Consider the following 18,531-nt stretch of genomic DNA (forward strand, 5'->3'; position numbering starts at 1 on the left):
TGTTTGTTTGTTTTTTTTTTTAATAATCAGAAGACTTTTTTAAAAAGGAATGAATATTTTTTCAACTATCCTTTTTTCATAGATCATACAACACTTTAAACTTTATGGAAGATCTGAAACTCTTATACAGAACAGCAGGACTGCAAGGCAAAAGCATCTGTTTTCTTTTTACAGACAATGACATCAAAGATGAGTCTTTCTTGGAATACTTGAACAATGTTTTATCATCAGGAGAGGTAAGATGCCTTCTCATGCAAAACTTCTTTTTAAAATGTATAATTTTAAAATAAAATAACTGCATTTATTTGATTATTGTTTTATATGTTTATGTCAAGGGGAACACTTGCAAAAAGTAAAACTCAAGTGCTTTTTATCATTGGAGTATTTTTAAGAATGGAAACAATGTGTTATACTAGGTTAGAGGAAGACAAGCTGTCAGGGGCAAGAGAATAGCTTTAAAAAAAAATGAGACTTGTGGAACATCACTGATGTTTTCAAAGCTTGTCTGTTAAATTATCTATCTCATTATTGATGATTTAGTTTTTGTATGGTCAATTTATGCCACGAATAGATGGAATGGGTTTTATTGATTTTATTTATTTATTTGTTTGTTTATTTATTCAGGGTTTTGTTGCAGAGTAATTACTGCTAGTTATTAGAATATAAAGAGAAGAAATCAAAACCATTAGAGAGTGGGTTTTACATTTACAGCAAGTTAAATTTCAGTGTCTTTAATGGAATAATTTCAGCATAAGTTGTGGTTTGAAGGAATGGGTGGGCCCTAATAATGTCAGAGTCTGAGACGTGTCCCTTCCTACAATGCTATGTATTAAATGAACCTTATGCTATATATTCTATGTTGTATCATCTCATGAAGCATGAAAAATCTTTGTTTTTCTCAAAGGTATCCAACTTATTTGCACGGGATGAAGTAGACGAGATCATTTATGACCTTACTCCGTCCTTCAGAAAGCAACATCCACGTAGACCTCCAACCAGTCAGGCTCTATATGACTATTTCATGACCAGAGTCCGTCAAAACCTTCATGTAGTTATCTGCTTTTCACCAGTAGGTGAAAAATTCCGAAATAGAGCCCTGAAGTTCCCTGCTCTCATTTCTGGATGCACAATAGATTGGTTCAGCCGATGGCCTAAGAATGCTCTAATGGCAGGTATGTATAGCTTTTATCTTTGCAGATATGTAATTTTCTGGTTGGTGGTCATGTAGTTATTTTAATTGTGTTGAATTTTGCCAGAAGAAACTTACTTGGTTCTAAAATTTAATATAGATATTTTCTTCTTTAAAGCTTGCTATATTAAACTGTTGAAATATTTCCAACAGAGGAAAGGTTTTAAACACAGTTTGAAGAAAAATTTCCCTTGAAGATCGCTTAAAGACATTAGTAAAGAAGGCAAAAATACTGCTAATGAAAGAGATTATTTGTGACTGTGCATGCAATAGGGCATACAGAGGAAGGCTGTGATTACGCAGTCTCTGGTAGCTAGTAGTTAGACAGGTTCAGAGTGAAAAAGCAGATGCACACTTTGGAGGTGTGGAATAATGTTCAGAATCTGATGGTGAAGAGTAAAGAAGACTGGAATTTCAGAAGCTTGGTAAAAAGCTGACACAGTACATGGTGCCGTGTTTTATATTGCCTTGTTTGTAAGCTGTTTTCCTGAATACTTACTTACATCTAGGTTTTCTTTCTCTCCCAAGTATCTGAACATTTCCTGTCCTCATTTGATATGGACTGCACTGCTGATACAAAGAGGGAAATTGTGCAGTGTATGGGCTCATTCCAGGATGGAGTGGCAGAAAAGTGTTCTGATTACTTTCAAAGATACAGACGTTCCACACATGTGACTCCCAAATCCTACCTGTCCTTTATTCAGGGATATAAAACCACATATAAAGAAAAGCATGCTGAAGTGCAAACATTAGCAAACAGGTAAACTAATCAATTTGCTATTGTCTTTCTATAGTTTCCTTCCCCAGGTGGTGTATTCTGATATGTCTCATTTCAAGGCATGGCTGATCTCATTGCACAGCAAGAAGGTGGTTAATTCCTAAAATTATATAAATGCATAACTTTATCAATTATTATAGTTGCCCTTGCAATATAAGTTAAAGACCATATATATTTGGATTTGGAGAAAGAGTAGCACTGTATAAAAAATTAGGGTGATAGGAAAAGAGGTGAATATAAATTATTTCCATAGAAATAATTTATATTTCTATATAATATTTCCAAAGAAAACATCTACATGTAATTTCATAATATATTCACAATAGCATTTAATTTACCAGAGAGGAATTTTGTTTTCTTGCTGAGCAGTTGTGTCCATGTAATACAAACATGTAAGACATACCCTTGGTGGTTTTGTTTTTTGTGATCGTAGAGCCTCACTTAGATTGCTGAAGTTTGTTTTTTTTTTTCTTTTTTTGTAATAATTGTAGATTATTAAAGTAGTTTTGATATACTCGTTCCTCTTTCCAGATGCTTTATTAAACTAATGAGATCTATTTGCAGATATATCTTCGTATCAGAAACAGTCAATTATAATGTAAAATTAGCATTTAGTGTATCAATTGGTATTATTCTTGAGAAAAAATTTGAAAGATTGTCAAAAAGAGCTGGAAACCTTTAGGAAAGACTTAAACTAGTTTATTTCCTTTTGGAACATTCTTTGGCTCCAAAATAAATTTGAGTTAGAAATCTTATGTAGTTACCTTATGGGTGAAGACTTGTAAAACAGTGGGATCTGGTCCTGTTTTCTACCTTCAAATGTACCTGGTTAGTTCATGCATGCCAGTTTGATTAATTTATCCTTTGTACCTTAGTTGCCTGGTGTGGCAGGTGCTAAACTTTGTTTACCTGTATTTGTTCAGGTATCAAAGTACTACTTAACCTTTGCAATAGCACTCTCTGTAGAGGCCACTTAAACTTGCCTGAAAAGTCCCAAGTGAAGACTTTTTGATAGAAAAAAAGTGCTGTAGAAGAGGCATTTTAATGCTGAATTAGAGAAGTCTTGTTGCAATACTATTTTTCTGTTACTCTCATTTGGTTGTTTTGGGTTCTTTTCAGTATCCTCTTCAAAGAAGAAATGGTGATTTGATATATTTGTCAGAATTTTAGTGGAAATGCTTTCTGCTGTGTAGAACTCAGTCCTTTGGGTGCCAGCTTGGAGCTCAACAGGGACAGTGACGTATATGGAACCAACATATATGATTTTTATGTAATGATAAAGGCATACAGTTTGAGTTAGAAGTGGGTAAAATTTCAAGCCAGACTTTATTCATGTACTTTACTGCTCACTTTATTGATTCTGAAGACATCAGACACTTGTGTGAAAGTTCCTGAACAACTTTTATTTTTGGTGTAAAGCATCTTTTGCTACTGTTGATTCAGATTGATGTGATGAGATGGAATAATTTAGAAAATGGAGTGTAAATTACATAGGGAATTAGGTGCTTCTTATTTTTTTTTTTAACTCCAGAATAAATACTGGACTGGAAAAATTGAAAGAGGCCTCTGAGTCAGTGGCAGCTCTAAGCAGAGAGCTGGAGGTAAAAGAAAAGGAACTTCAAATTGCCAATGAAAAAGCTGATATGGTATGTACAGCCTTCAAAGTGTACTGCTGTTTGATTTCTTTTTCTCCTTCTATTTCTTCTATTTTGAAAAGATCAGGCAAGTAAAGTGAAGTGCTGGAAAATAGTTTTCTAGTTTTGGAATTGAACTGATACAATTTTACACAAAAATAATACATTCTTTTAACTAGGAGTTTTCTTTAATATTTGGCATATGGGTTTACTCACATTCTAGGTATTGAAAGAAGTTACAGTAAAAGCACAGGCTGCTGAGAACGTGAAGGGTGAAGTTCAGAAAGTGAAAGACAAAGCTCAAGCTATTGTAGACAGTATCTCAGTTGACAAAGCCATTGCTAAAGAGAAGTTAGAAGCTGCTAAACCTGCTTTGGAAGAGGCAGAAGCAGCCTTACAGGTTAGTACTTAAACTGTGTATAACATTATTTTACTACTAAGAAGATGGATATCTTTGAAATATAAGATTGCAGGTGCATTGCATAGCTCTTCAGTTGACAAAAAATGTGTACAAATAAACATACATATTTTGAGATTGTTTAGGTTCAGTTTTGTTTTTCTTTTTTTACAGGAGTACCAAACCCCAAATAAGCAGTTTTCAGACAAGGGCAAGTTTTAACTTCCATTTGAAACTCTAATTGGTATATGATCTGTTGCAGGTTGATATTAGACCAGTAATTGAATTGGATACTGTTAAACAACTTGTGTGCTGTAAGTGAAGAAGTGCTTTCCATGTAAAACCAGTTATAATTCCATCCAAATCTAAACCTCCTGTTTTAAGTTTTCACAAATAAATTGCATTTTGAATGGTTTACTGGACCACTATTTTCTGTTTTCTTAAAAAAAAATTTTTTTTTCCTGCGAATTGTGGCATTACCAATATTTCTAGCGTTCACCATGGGACTTCATTTCTTTCAAAATACTCTTTCTGTAAAGCTTTTTTAATAGCTTTGTCCATGTCTTTAAGATGAAAATATTAATATTAGTTGATCTTGCATAATATTTTCTTTTAATGCCTGTTCAGTTGACTTTACGAGAATGTTCCTCAAGGCATTTTGCTGTGAGCAGCAGTAGTGGAATCTGAAGTATACCTATTAGAGGCTAGCAGGGAGCTGGCATCTCAAGAAACTGAAAAGAATGCAGAAAATACTTCAAAAGAAAAAAACCCCAAAAGAATAAATATAAGTTTTTGTGTAGATTTACTGGAAGGTTTTCCTTTCCACTTTAGAGGCTGCCAACAGTTGTGATGGTTAAAGACTGATTTGAAGGAATGCCATGATAGTCTAGTATAGAGAAGTTTTCATGGATCTTCTGAATGCATGACTTCACTTAGAGGGAGAAATTTTTAACAGTCTCTGACTGCTGTGATTCTTAAAGGGCAGAGTGTAAAAGTCTAAATGCTGGCTATTGACGTGACAGCTGGTAAGAGAGGAATAAGAACAGGTCTGATACTTAGCTACAGGAAAAAGGTTAAAAAACCAACAACAAAATAACTAACCCTGTGGTGGCCAAATATTCTGACAAGTGAAAAAAACCCAAACAATGGTAACTGGCCAGTGTCTGAAGTATAAAGAGAGCACCAGTGTTTTGTGTCCAGTCCTACATCTTATTACAGCTTATTTTCTGACTTGGACGAAAATTGCTGAACCAAAACAATACGACTCTTCTTGAAATGTAGGGTGCTAATAAATGAAAATCCAATTATATGAAAAAGCTACACTAGTATTATTGTGAGACTTCACAATGGGGAAAGGTATTTGGGCTCAGTCTTGAAATTCTTGCATTTTCTATAATAAGTTGATTTACTTGTGTCTAAACGGAAACGACAAACTATTGTGAAAGCAAGCCTATCAGCATGTATGTATGTATTCTCGGCATACATTCTTTAATTCATGCAGAAACTCCCTTAAGCAAGAAAACTCTGTATGAGTCTGCATCATTCAAAAAATGAATCTCATAATCATTATAGGTTTTCAAATTTCCATCTAGGGATTCCAGTGGTAGAATTCTGCTTGCAGTTTGAACAAAAGCCTGTTAAAATATTTGATAAATATAAAGGTCACTATCCAGATGGAAAAAATAAATTTGCGGTTAGCTATTTCACTCTATTTTTAACATACTTTAGAGGTGGTAATTATTATAGTAAGAGACAGGTAGGTACAGAACAGCTTATAAACATTTCTAAATGTGACATTAGTTTTTTAAAGTTTGAGTAAGAATTGTCACAGTTCGATAAAACTTAGATGTACTTTGCCCTACAGTAAAAATAGCACTATAAATGCAGAACTCAAATCTTCGTTCGCGAAGCCCAGCCATGATGATGATGTAAATAAATAAATAGAAATTAAATGCAACAATTTTGCCACAATTTGAATGCTAGCAAAAAAGGCTGGGCTGAATTTCCTAGCAGTCACTAAGGAACACTGGTTTAAGTTACCACATAGATATCTGGAAAAATTCTGCTGAATTATTTGGTGCACATTGAACCCAGTGAGCAGGAAAACATTGAAGGGAAACTTAAGGCCACCAGAAGGAAGGTGATCTGCATAATCTGCAATAATTTACAATCCCTTTATTGAAGTACAGACACAAGTAATTAAAATCTTCTTTCATGAATTCCCAGCAAGGCATATGCTAGGCTAGAAGCAAGGTGTTGTTACACTTGCAGTAACCTGTTGGTTACTGTTTGTCACTGTCACGTACTCGAACTGATTAAACAGCCTGTGAATAAGCAAAGCTTCTGATCAGAGTTGTGTCTGTTTGAGGAGTGTGTCTGCCCACCAGCAGTTACTAATGTTCAGTGCTTTTTGCTCTGTATGTGGTGCAGTTAAGCCCTACTGCTCCAATCAATTCTTTCTTAAGGAGACATCTTCAGTAGACTTTTCTCATAATCCTTTCTGATTCATGACTGCAGTAGAGTTGTGAGTTACAGTATTACAGGCCCCTTTATAGGGCCTAAATTTTCATACATTATTATAATGTATTTTTCTCACAGGCATGCTTCTGCACCAGGAACGTTCCCAGTAAGATGGATTAGAAGGTGAAAATCTATATAATATATGTAATCTATCAGGTCTTCTCACTGGTTTCCTTAATTCACCTTCATTTGCCAAATGTAACAGAATGTATTTTCTTTTCTAGACTCAGTTTCTGGTCAATACGTATACATAAAAAAAAAAATTGGTAAAATGTCAAGATATTTCTGTTTTGCATTTCCCTTTGTAAAAACTATATGTGGTAGTTTTACATTGTTAGGTGCTGCTGTGCTGAGGTTTCGTAGTAACTGATAGGAGTTAGTGGGGAAAATCTTGTTGGAGGGTCCTTCTAGCTTCATGCTTTTTAGAGGTAAAAGTAAATATAAATAATTTCTTTTTCCCCCCTGTTGGCGACCTCGTGCTCTATGTCTCATTAAATAAACAATAGCAGTAATTGCTTTGCCCTTTGTTTTAAATTCACAGACAATAAAACCTACCGACATTGCCACTGTGCGCACCCTGGGACGACCTCCCCACCTCATCATGCGTATCATGGACTGTGTGTTACTGCTCTTCCAGCGCAAAGTGAACAGTGTGAAAATTGATCAGGAAAAACGCTGTACTGTCCCATCGTGGCAAGAATCTTTGAAACTTATGACAGCAGGGAACTTCTTGCAGAACCTACAGGTGCTTGTGCAACCTACTTTTTCATATACTTTTTTTTTTAATATAGGAAAATAAGGGACAATGTTTTCTCTGGTGTTCATAGGAGAATAAATGTGCAAGGGAAATCACACACACAATAGATCTGAAATATTAAGGGCTTAAAAATAAGTATGTCACAATGAAATAAATTTGAATCCTTCTGGCAAAGCCGTGTCATAAATCAATTATAGTTTTTCCTAAGTAAGGCAGAGAAATTACTTTCAATGACAAATGATTCAAAGCTTTAAGCATTTGGTTTGAATAGCCATTACTTATCTGTTTCATTAAAACTAATAGAAAATATCTTTTTTTCTCTTATCTAACTTTTCATTAATTCTCAGCATTAGAACTTGTGCACTGGCTTGCAAAAGTAGTTGATTATTAGGGTAAATGCAACCAGAAGTTTTTAAATTTTGGGAGTTTCAGGTCCATAGCATGAGTCTAGGGAAATGGAAAGAGTAACTACTAGACAAAGCCATTTTCATAACTTAAACCAATAATATTACAGTTCATCTAGTTGGAATAAATGATGCCTTGTTCTGCCCCGCTGGATGTTATATCACTGATTTCTGCTTTTTGAGTTTATTTAATCTGTCCTTGATCTAGTGGGAAATCACAGATTGCAGGCTTGACCAGGTTGGTATGGTTGGTAGTGCCATAGATGTTATTTATGTAATATCCACATTGCATCTACTTGTAAGAATTTTTGATTTACTGAAGGGCTTCAACCTTTCATTTTGGTTGTGCATAACTAAACCTGTTTGTGCTTCAGGGAACAGCTATTTTTCAAGTTTGTCAGCCATAGACTTTCATTATACCTTGCAAATAAATTTGAGGGAGAAAACTGAGAGCTTTTGAGAAGGAAAATGGAAAATATGTTTTTTTGAGAAAAGACAGAGTCAAAATAAATTCTTTAAATTCAAATACATTCTACTAATGAGATGAAGTAATTTAAGGGTAAGATAACTGGCTTGCCCTTTGAAAGGACTCTCTTGTAGAATGTATGTTTATGAACCAGAGCTAAGCATTTCCTTTTGTTTTTGAAGATTGTTAAGACACTCTGTTTTAAGCAAAATGGAACTTCAAGCATGATATGAGTGATATTTTGTATAAACAATTAGCTGTGTAATTATAATAGTGAGTGTAAGATAGCAAAGGTCATAAATGAAGGCAAACTTTTCCATTTTGTAAGAATATAGAACAGAGTCAAGTGACTTTGTAAGTTCTCAAAGATGCATGAGACAAAGACCTTCATATTAGTTGGTTGTCAGTAACACAATCTTCATAGTGTTCTGTGTGTTCTGAAACACAGGTTTATATTGTACATTTATTACATACATTATGTATATTACACTCTTTAAACTTTTTTTCAGCAATTTCCAAAGGACACGATTAATGAAGAAGTGGTAGAACTTTTGAGCCCTTATTTTGAAATGGCGGACTACAACATTGAGACAGCTAAGAGAGTATGTGGGAATGTTGCTGGCCTTTGCTCATGGACCAAAGCTATGGCTGTATTTTTTTCCATCAACAAAGAAGTATTACCTTTAAAGGTATGTCTGTTAGTCAGTCCCAGACACCCCGTTTTCCTTCTCCTTCCACCTGTTTGCACTTGAGAAAATTAATCTGCTGGAAATGCCAACTGCTTTATTTGAGATGGTACTTGCCTCTCTAGGAATTTATTATCTTGAACACTGGAATTCTACAACAGAATATATTTCAAATGCACTTGCACTTGTAAGTTGTCAAAATTATGAAGGAGATTGTGCAGTTTTATGCCTCTGGACCTCTTCTGAATGGGGTTGAAACATTTGTCATCTAGTTAAATTCACTATTGCAATTGCTTTACCTTAATGAAGAATTAAGTAGGAAAAAGCCCTCGATCTGGTTCTTTTAATGTTCCAGGTCTCAGTTCATAAGCAGACTGTACAGAAACTCTGTTCATCAGTGTTATATAGAGAAAAACAGGCCTAAATATTTATGAAGAACATGGTCAAGCATGATTCTAACACAGAATAGCTTATATTTACAATAGCAAACACCAAGAGAGAAGAAAGATTTGTAGTTAAACAAAGCATATTGGTTGAAGATATCAAAGAGGCTTCTAATGGCGTCAGTCTTCTCTAAAACCTAGGTCAGACTAACTTCTGTGTCAGATGCAGAATGACTGGTATTCCAAGAAGTTTTTCTAATTATTTTTTTCTATTTGATATTAAACCAATTGCTTAACTGCAGCTACCTGCATGCAGTAGGAAGTTAGTTTTTTGTAAAAATCAAATAAAAAGTTTTGTTGAATGATGAAATCTCTAAAGAACAATTTTATTTTGAAATGTAGTACAGGAAAACTCTTTGAAATACATTATAGCAAGAGCTTTGGGATTCTCTGTGCATGAATAAACTTTTATGTTTGTATGCTCCATAGGCTAATTTAGCAATTCAGGAGAATCGCCTAAACACTGCTATGCTGGATCTGCAGAAAGCTCAAGAAGAACTGGGAGCCAAGCAAGAAGAATTAGATATTGTGCAGGCAGAGTATGAGACTGCAATGAGAGAAAAACAGGTGAACTGCTTTTTGCAGAAAAGTAGTTTCTACCCTTATTTTAAGGGATACTTAATACATTCTTTCAATTTCAGTGTTATTTCTTGGAAGTGATGTTGTTGGACAAGCAGATAAGAGATAGATATTTTTTGGATACTACCTCTTTGATTCTGACCTCTTTCCTTTGCCACTAATCCTCTACCCTCTTTCCGTCTTCCTCCTCAAAAGGTGTATCTATGTATAATGTATTTGAAGTTCTGGGTATAATTCCTCAAGAATTAAGAGGTATCAGGAATTTTACATATTATTTAACAACTATGCCAAAATGAAAGTTAAGAACAGAAATATTAAGAAGTTGAATCTTGCTTCTGACAGATGTTGATAATTTGTCCTGATACATTTTTTCCATCTGACTTTCCCTTCTTCTCTGCATGGTGATATAAATGTTTGAGAATATATTTTTAAGCTGTTGTTTATTGACTGTTTTTACTAGATATAGAGATCCTTCTGACCTATCAGATACATGACTATAAACCATTTTTCTTGGTGTATGGTTTTCTCTAGACTTTGCTGGAAGATGCTGAACGTTGCCGACATAAAATGCAAACTGCCTCAAGTCTTATAAGTGGCTTAGCAGGTGAAAAAGAGAGGTGGACAGAACAGAGTAAGGAGTTTGCTGTGCAAACCAAAAGGCTAGTTGGTAAGTTTGTGTCCACACCTTTGAACTTGAAAGCGAGTTCCTTGAGTTTTAATGGGTTGTGAAACTTAGGTGAGAAATACAATATGAGGCTAAAGTTCATATTTTAAAAAGGATAAGGGATGTTGTGAATGCGGTGGAACATATTTGGGACACTAATGTTTTAACCTGACTGATGTTTGTAGGTAACAGTCCAAAGAGAGCGATATGTTAACAAATGCCAATAAAATGTGTATAACTGAGAATACACATGGAAGAGAGGAAGACTGATATTCAAGCATTGACATTTATATGTAGAAATCAATATTTGTAATGGCAGCTACTAACGTTCATAAAACTTTTTTTTCTTAGAAGTTAATTTCTATTTTATAAATTTGCACTTGCAAACTAAAGTACTTTGTAATAAATAATTAGTTTATTAGTTAGGTCAATAAATGAAATTTGTCTTGACCTTTACTGTGGGCTGAAGTTTCTTCTCTGACTTTTGCCTTGAAAGTCTGCAAAAATCAGATATTGTTGTACAGGTTGTATTACAGTAGCTAGGTTGTATTTTATTTGCTGATATAATATGTATATATGAGTTAAATTTTTACCCATTAAAAAATTTTACACATTAAAAATGTGGGTTACCTTCCCCACAAACTCATGAAGGTTTTTTTGTAGATAACTTGAATATGTCTAGGGTTCAGTATAAAAGTATTATATCTTCTCCAGTTTGAATCTTGCATTCTTACTTCAGAGGTGCAAAAACCCCTCACCTAGGGTGTCATGAAATTTAGGGGGAAAATTTTGAAGCTGAACAGAAGATTAAGACCTGTCACAATTAATACCTTCATAATGTAATCTCTTACAATTTTTATTATCAATACTCATATTAGTAACTGATTTACAATTAATTTAGTTGAATAAGTACTTATAAATAAAGGGTTTTTTCTCCTCCAAAAATATTATTTAAACCTGTTCTCATGATTGTGCAAGGAAACGATGGAATTGGAATTTTATGAGTAAGTTTATTCTTCCATGTTCTGCTTGTGCAGGATGTAGTGTTTAGAATAGTGGGTGTGTGTGGGTGTGTGTTGGGTTGACCTTGTCAAGCTGTTAGATGCCCATCTCTTGATTCCTAAATTTGCATTATAAGGATGAAGTAAACATGGCATCTACTGAAATGTAGAGTTTTCTTGTTATGTAATGAGCCTTGGGAAAAAGGCTGATTTGCCTTCTTTAGGGGTCAAAGTATGTTCTTCAGTAATCAACTAAAACATGTAATAACTAGGGAAGGGAACAGCTCACTCATTAATAGAATTAGAAAAGTGGTAATGGTTTGTTTTCTTTCTTTTTTTTTTCCCTTTTCTCTTTAAGGTGATGTACTCTTGGCTACAGCTTTTCTGTCCTATTCTGGTCCTTTTAACCAAGAGTTCCGCAGTCTTCTGTTAAATGACTGGCAGAAGGAAATGAAAAGCCGAAAAATACCCTTTTGTTACAACTTGAACCTCATAGAAATGTTGACTGATGTTCCAACTATAAGTGAATGGAACCTGCAAGGATTGCCAAATGATGACTTATCCATACAGAATGGAATCATTGTCACTAAAGCATCTCGTTATCCTTTATTAATTGATCCACAGGCACAGGGTAAAATTTGGATTAAAAATAAGGAAGGCAGAAATGAACTTCAGGTAATAGGAATGCTGGTGCTTTCATGATCTCTAGAAACTCTAAGCTTGCAAAATATTACAATTCAGTGATTCACAAAATGCTTAGCCTTTTATATAAAATGTCTATTCTGGATATAAAGGACATCTCAGATATATTTTGTTACATTTGATATTTGCCTAGATATGAAAGTGTACATTTGAAGCCTATTAGCACCAGTGACTCATTCATTTGTTTAATGAATTTATTTTAATGAAACATAAACTGTTGGAAAATTGGCTGGATGGGCAATGTCTGATAAATAAGTGTGTTTGCAGAATACTGTGTTAGGAAAAAAACACCAACTAGTTGATTCATATAATTTCATCTAAATGTTTTAAAATGAAGGTTCATAGCATGATATTTTTATCGTATTTTAATCAGAAATTATTGTTTATTTCTGCTGTCTTAGTATGGAGGTCAGATGCTAAGTATTCTGCAAGTACACAAGGAAGGCAGTAGTACCACAACATACAGTCTGAGGCAAGAAACACCAATTTTGTGCAAACATGAAAACATGATGAAGTTCTTACAATTACAGCAATAAACCACCTTAAAAATAAAATGCCTGAAAACCATAAAGAGAAGGTTGAGGGGTGATAATGGAGTGGCTCTGAAAGTATTGCTACCACTTTCATATTGATTTTTCTCTTGGTGTGGAACCCTTTAATGGACACCTAGCTAGTTATGTTAAAAATTATTATTAGTTTGTTTACAGCTACATTAAAATCTAAGCTGAATGTGCTTTGTGCACATGTTAAAAATTAGTCATGGTTATACTGAGGACTACTTTTTAAAGCAAAGACTGTTTAAGGTCTTGCTCATTGTAACCACCTAATTTTGAAGAAGGAAAAAAAACAACCAGAAGAGCCCTGATCTTGGAATTGACTCTGCTGCAGTTTGACTTGGGGATGTTACACAGGATAAAATGGAAGGTGCTGAAAGGTTCCTGTGAATTTTTACTGTGAAATTCTTGAGCAGTTGCACTCATAGGATATAAAACCTGCAAGTACTCAGTGCTGCTTTGCTTCTACTTTTGTAGTTGAAAAATCGAAGTTTGGTTCCATGAGATCTGGGAGAGAATATGGTAATTTGATGCTACCTTTTCTTGTGGTCGCAGTCTTCAGCTTGATAGGAGTCTACACATCAGATAATTGTTTTTGGCAGTAATTTAAATAGAATGAAATAATTTATAAATATTAAAAAGCCATAAAGCTTGCTAACTGGTCATCACTATAATATATAGGTCTCTTTTTATGTTTTTAGATCACTTCTTTGAATCACAAGTATTTTAGAAATCATTTAGAAGACAGCCTTTCTTTGGGAAGGCCTCTCTTAGTAGAAGATGTTGGAGAAGAGCTTGACCCAGCACTTGATAATGTTTTGGAAAGAAACATCATTAAAACAGGTTCAGCTAACAAGGTAAAAATAAAACAAATGAGCAAACAAGTGGAAATGCCCCTTCCTTTCCTTTCCCTCCTCTCCCCACACCTTTGCCCATAACAAAATAACTCCTAATAAATATAGGACTATGAAAAATTAAAGTAATTTAAATTTGATTAATCAATCCTAATACAAAAAAAAATAGAGTTTAAGATCACAAATGCTCAATATATTTAATGTATAGAGTTCCTTATCCTTTTTCTTATGACAATTTAAAAAAATTGAAATAATCTGTGAATAGGTCACTTTACGTGGTCCATAGATATTCTCAGCAAATTGTTTGCATCAGGTGTATAATTTAAAACGATTTTTATGCCTTTAAACAGAAAAATGTAGCCTTTTTTTTCTACATGCAGTATCTGAAAGAGTGTGTACTGGTTCTTGATATCTCAAGATTTCTTTTTAATACTTTTCTTAAGGTGAAAGTTGGTGATAAGGAAGTAGATGTTATGGATGGCTTCAGACTTTACATTACTACTAAACTGTCAAATCCGTGCTACTCTCCTGAAATTAGTGCTCGAACCTCCATAATTGACTTTACTGTGACGATGAAAGGTCTTGAAAATCAACTCTTAGGCAGAGTCATTCTCACAGAGAAACAGGTAAAAGAATTGATCGTATCTATTTTCCAGACTGCACTTTTTTTGCGTTCTCCTGAGGATGCTTTTCTTTAATTTTAATTTGTTACTTTTTATTCTCATATTGCAGAGTAACTTTCTGGCTCTCTCTGTTGTGATTATTCTTAATATAACCTATTTGTGGTGGTTTAAAAACTGACACAGAAGCAACTGACTCATTCATGTGGAAGTTTCTATTTCTCTTTATTGTTGCAGCCTTACCATGTTCACCTTATTTTTTCTGCCCCAATGAGTTACAATCTCATGAGAATGGCCTGTGAAAAGAAAAAGGGCTTGGAATAAAAACTGCTGTTCTTCTGTCTACACGCTGTGGAGCTGAGGGCAACACAGAATCATAGAGGCATAGAATCAAATGGATTGGAATGGACCTCTGAGATCATCAAGTCCAACCCTTGATGCACTACTACCACAATTACTGGCCTATGGTACTAAGTGCCACATCCAGTCTCTTCTCAAATACCTCCAGGGACAGAGAATCCACCACCTCCCTAGGACATAACCTGGTGAAAAGGATTCAGACTGAGCTACTTCCTTGCTCCAAGGGGAAACCTACTAATTTTGACATTGCAGATATATTAGTTGAGGAAGTCCAAGTTCAGGATGACAATCCCAATCAACATGCCACCAGCAGTTCTGGAGGGAGGCTGATTGGTAGTTTTTAAACTATTGAACACCTAATCCCTGTAGCTATAAAATCGTGCAATGCTGATATTTTAAGAGACACTATGCATCCATGACTGTGTATTTACTAAGATTTTGGCAATAGCTCCAGGTTACCTTCACTAGAGAGGAATGAGATGAATGTCTCTGTTCCCTTTACTGTGGAATTTGTTGAGGTTCTCTTCTTCTTCCAAAACCACTCCCCCATCCCCAAATGTAAGATGTTTCTCATTAATGGCCTCAGTCATCTTGTTCATGTCAAGTAGTTGCATTTTATTCCCAAACAGTACACAGATCTCATGAGAGAAATCACACTCATTCTGTGATGGTCTATATTTTATCAGACATGTTCATTGCACCATCAGCTTTGCTTCATCCATTGACAGCTTGACAATCCGCTGTGTAATGAAATTATCACTGTTTATCTGAAACATGCTGTGATGTGGATATTTGCAAAGCCTTAAGCCAAACTTCTCTTCCTGGACCTTGCAATACAGCACATTCCTTCAGATGAAAGTTGATTTATCAATAAATTCCTTCATTCATTGCAATTTCTGTATGCTTGCTTGGAAAATGCAGTCTAGTAACCACGGTGGTAGTGGATCGAGGGTTGGACTTGATGATCTCAGAGGTCCTTCTCAACCTGACTGATTCTATGATTCAATGATAATTGGATTTGAGAGACTTGATATATGTCTGAATGTAATATAACTTGATATTTTATTGATGCCATTATTTTGATACATTAGCTGTTAAGAAATTTAACAAAAAAAATTGTTTATTTAGTATCATGGATATTGCAGATTAGTAGTGGAGTTATAACATGCAAGAACTGTTTATGGCTTTTTGAATTTTCACATTCATATTTCAAGATCTGTGCTGAAAAAAGGCTCAGGAGTCATAAGGAACAAATTTTGTCTAAGGATCCTTCACTTTAGTTTGGTAATTCTGTTTCCAACTTGTTTCTCAGGCTCTTCTTGTGCAGAAAACAGCTTTCAGTTTTTAAAATGCATTGCACTCTAAAGTATGTTTAACCTTTTAAACTGAACTCAGCAAAACATGAAATTTAATTTAGATGCTAACTTTCTTTTAATGCTGTCTTTTGAAAAAGGGTTTCTGATTCATCGAACTTACATGATGCCTCTCTTGCTTCCTAAAATTGTTACCTGTTTCTCTTTAGTTTCATGAGGCATCAATTGATTCAAATGCAGTTAACTGTAGTTTTCTTGTCTATTTTCATCAGTTTTTGTCAGAATCTTTTGAATCTGTAAGCACATCTTCTAAGTTATGTGGCATTTACATTATTCTATAATGATTGTAGAATAATCTTTTCTACCTGATGATGATTATGATGTTTCAGTGTACCTTTTGTACAAGTGACAAGAAAAACCCCTAAATCTGATACTAGGAAGATGATTTTTTTTAATTTCCTTTTTAAGGTAAAACGACATTCTTTAAAAGAAATGAATGCTTGAATTCATTGTGTAAGGTGAATGTAGGAGTGAGAAGACCACAAGTTTGGAATGTGGGAAAACAAAATAGCAATTTCCAACATGTAGCAGTGTTGCAAATATGTATAAATGAAGGCTACTCAAATGAGGGAATAAACCCTTTCCTTAAGTGTTGATGGAGGTCTCAGGTCTGTTAGGCCTCTAGAGCTATTTGAGAGGTCACGTATTTCTTAGTGTTGTCCCTGTTTCTTTGGAATATTAGCAGCCAGTGAGCAGTGCAGAAGTGGACTCGGCAAGAGTGGAGTGAACACTTGACTTCCTAGTTAGTTAAAACTGTTCACAAGACCTTTGTAAACAGAGAAGGAGTGATTCCGTAGACATAGCCAGTATTTCTACCAACTGACTCACGTACTACTGATTCAAAAGATTCATATTACCTTTATCTAAGGAAAGGCTCTTAACTCATCCTGTCCCTTTTCTTTCTTTTTACTTCACTGTAATGTATTGAAATATTTTGTAATATTTCAATATTTTTATGAGTGATTAATTTGTAATAAGTTTTTAGAGGTTAATTTTAAAAGTATTGTAAGAATGTCCTGAAAGGACTTTTATCTCTGAAGAATATATTTTTCTACATATTTCCAACAGGTTTAGTGTTTTTTTAATGTGAAACTGTTGATTAATAGATATCCACCTTTTATATATCAGCACCGGAAAACAAACTGGGTACCACACAGACTGTATTATTAAAAATAATCAATTAAACACTCAAGTTCTACATATTTTCTTAATCAATGAACCATTTTAGTGAGAGGCTGAAGTTACCGCTAGTTGATGAAAGAGTATTTTCAGAGTCACTTCTTGAAATATTTGTTCCTTAATTTGATGACTGAGGACAGCCATTGTAACTGAGACTAAATCTGCAATATGCTGATTGAAAAACAAGGCATAAATGAGGATGAGATCAGATGGAATGAAAAAAAAAAGTCCTATGCCTGGAAAGGTGTTTGTACTTGTCTTTTCTGAAACAGAAAGGGAAGAAAAACAATTACTATTCTGAATGTCTTACTCTTTTAGGGCATAATATGAGCATGTTCCATAGTATTTATTGAAATTATTTGTTAATACCGACTTATGTACCCGATTCAGAAACCTGGTAATAAACCTTGTGTCAGAAATACCACTGGAATTCTTACACCCAAATTACTGCAGTACTCTTGACTTACATTGTTTTAGTAGGATCAGTACTTTTTAAACTGTTTTATTTTAATTTCGTTTTTGATTGATTTTCTGCTTTCCAAATATTACCATGTATTGCAATAGGAATTAGAGAAAGAAAGAACTGATCTTATTGAAGATGTGACTATGAACAAAAGGAGGATTAAGGACCTAGAAGATAACCTCTTGTTCCGACTTACAAGCACTAAGAGTTCTCTGGCAGATGATGAGAGTCTGCTAACTGTATTGACTAACACTAAGAAGACTGCTGAAGAAGTAACAGAGAAACTGAAAACTTCTGCTGAAACTGAAGTACAGATCAACTCAGCCCGTGAAGAGTATAGACCTGGTGAGTGAAGGTAGTGATGAAAGACAAATGGCTAGAACGTGTATTTAAAACTTCAATACTTGGAGTAGGAGAAATAGTAGGATAAGATCAGTAAGACCATAATTCATGATCTTTGTTTTCCCATAAGTAAAATGTATCTAGGAGAAATCATGGAGAAAATAGTCAATGTTGTGGTTCATGTGGAATTTATAAAATGGAATGATCTCTTGGCTTTGTAGACTTCCCATTGCTCTATATGTATGCCAGGGGAGTCCCTGGTGGTGAAGTGGTTAAAGCACAGCGCTGTGAACGCTGAGACCCAGGTTCGAGTCCCGGTCAGGGCCCCTCCCCGGGCAGATGGAGCTCGTTAGCCCTGTAAGGCAATCCATCTACGTCCTGAGGACCTCGCTGCCACCGTCCAAGCGTGCTTGGCCCCAGCAGATGAACCTTAGGATTAAAGGGTGGGCTCAGTTCCGCGCACACTGTGTCTCACCTAAAAAATCCAATGCGCAGGCTGGAAGGTGTAAAGACCTTCCCCGGTTCTTCGTTCGTGAAGAGACTGGCCATACAATATGTATGCCAGT

The 18,531-nt window shown here is 34.8% G+C and overlaps 1 protein-coding gene across 7 annotated transcripts in view; it reads left to right on the forward strand.

Annotated features, from left to right (window-relative positions):
- Nucleotides 1-18,531, forward strand: part of DNAH5 (dynein axonemal heavy chain 5) — a 125,144-nt gene that overhangs the window by 91,708 nt on the left and 14,905 nt on the right. For all 7 annotated transcript variants that reach the window (XM_027888427.1, XM_027888425.1, XM_027888431.1 and 4 more), the window contains 13 exons: nucleotides 83-236; nucleotides 905-1,172; nucleotides 1,718-1,949; nucleotides 3,499-3,613; nucleotides 3,825-4,001; nucleotides 7,060-7,263; nucleotides 8,655-8,834; nucleotides 9,704-9,841; nucleotides 10,385-10,520; nucleotides 11,877-12,193; nucleotides 13,476-13,631; nucleotides 14,072-14,254; nucleotides 17,725-17,968. In XM_027888427.1, coding sequence (XP_027744228.1) covers nucleotides 83-236; nucleotides 905-1,172; nucleotides 1,718-1,949; nucleotides 3,499-3,613; nucleotides 3,825-4,001; nucleotides 7,060-7,263; nucleotides 8,655-8,834; nucleotides 9,704-9,841; nucleotides 10,385-10,520; nucleotides 11,877-12,193; nucleotides 13,476-13,631; nucleotides 14,072-14,254; nucleotides 17,725-17,968 — 2,504 coding nt within the window. The remainder of the gene's footprint in view (nucleotides 1-82; nucleotides 237-904; nucleotides 1,173-1,717; nucleotides 1,950-3,498; nucleotides 3,614-3,824; nucleotides 4,002-7,059; nucleotides 7,264-8,654; nucleotides 8,835-9,703; nucleotides 9,842-10,384; nucleotides 10,521-11,876; nucleotides 12,194-13,475; nucleotides 13,632-14,071; nucleotides 14,255-17,724; nucleotides 17,969-18,531) is intronic.

Source organism: Empidonax traillii, unplaced genomic scaffold (assembly GCF_003031625.1).
Source record: "Empidonax traillii isolate 1590-97213 ecotype Southwest subspecies unplaced genomic scaffold, ASM303162v1 scaffold238:size1398292, whole genome shotgun sequence".
Lineage (NCBI taxonomy): Eukaryota > Metazoa > Chordata > Aves > Passeriformes > Tyrannidae > Empidonax > Empidonax traillii.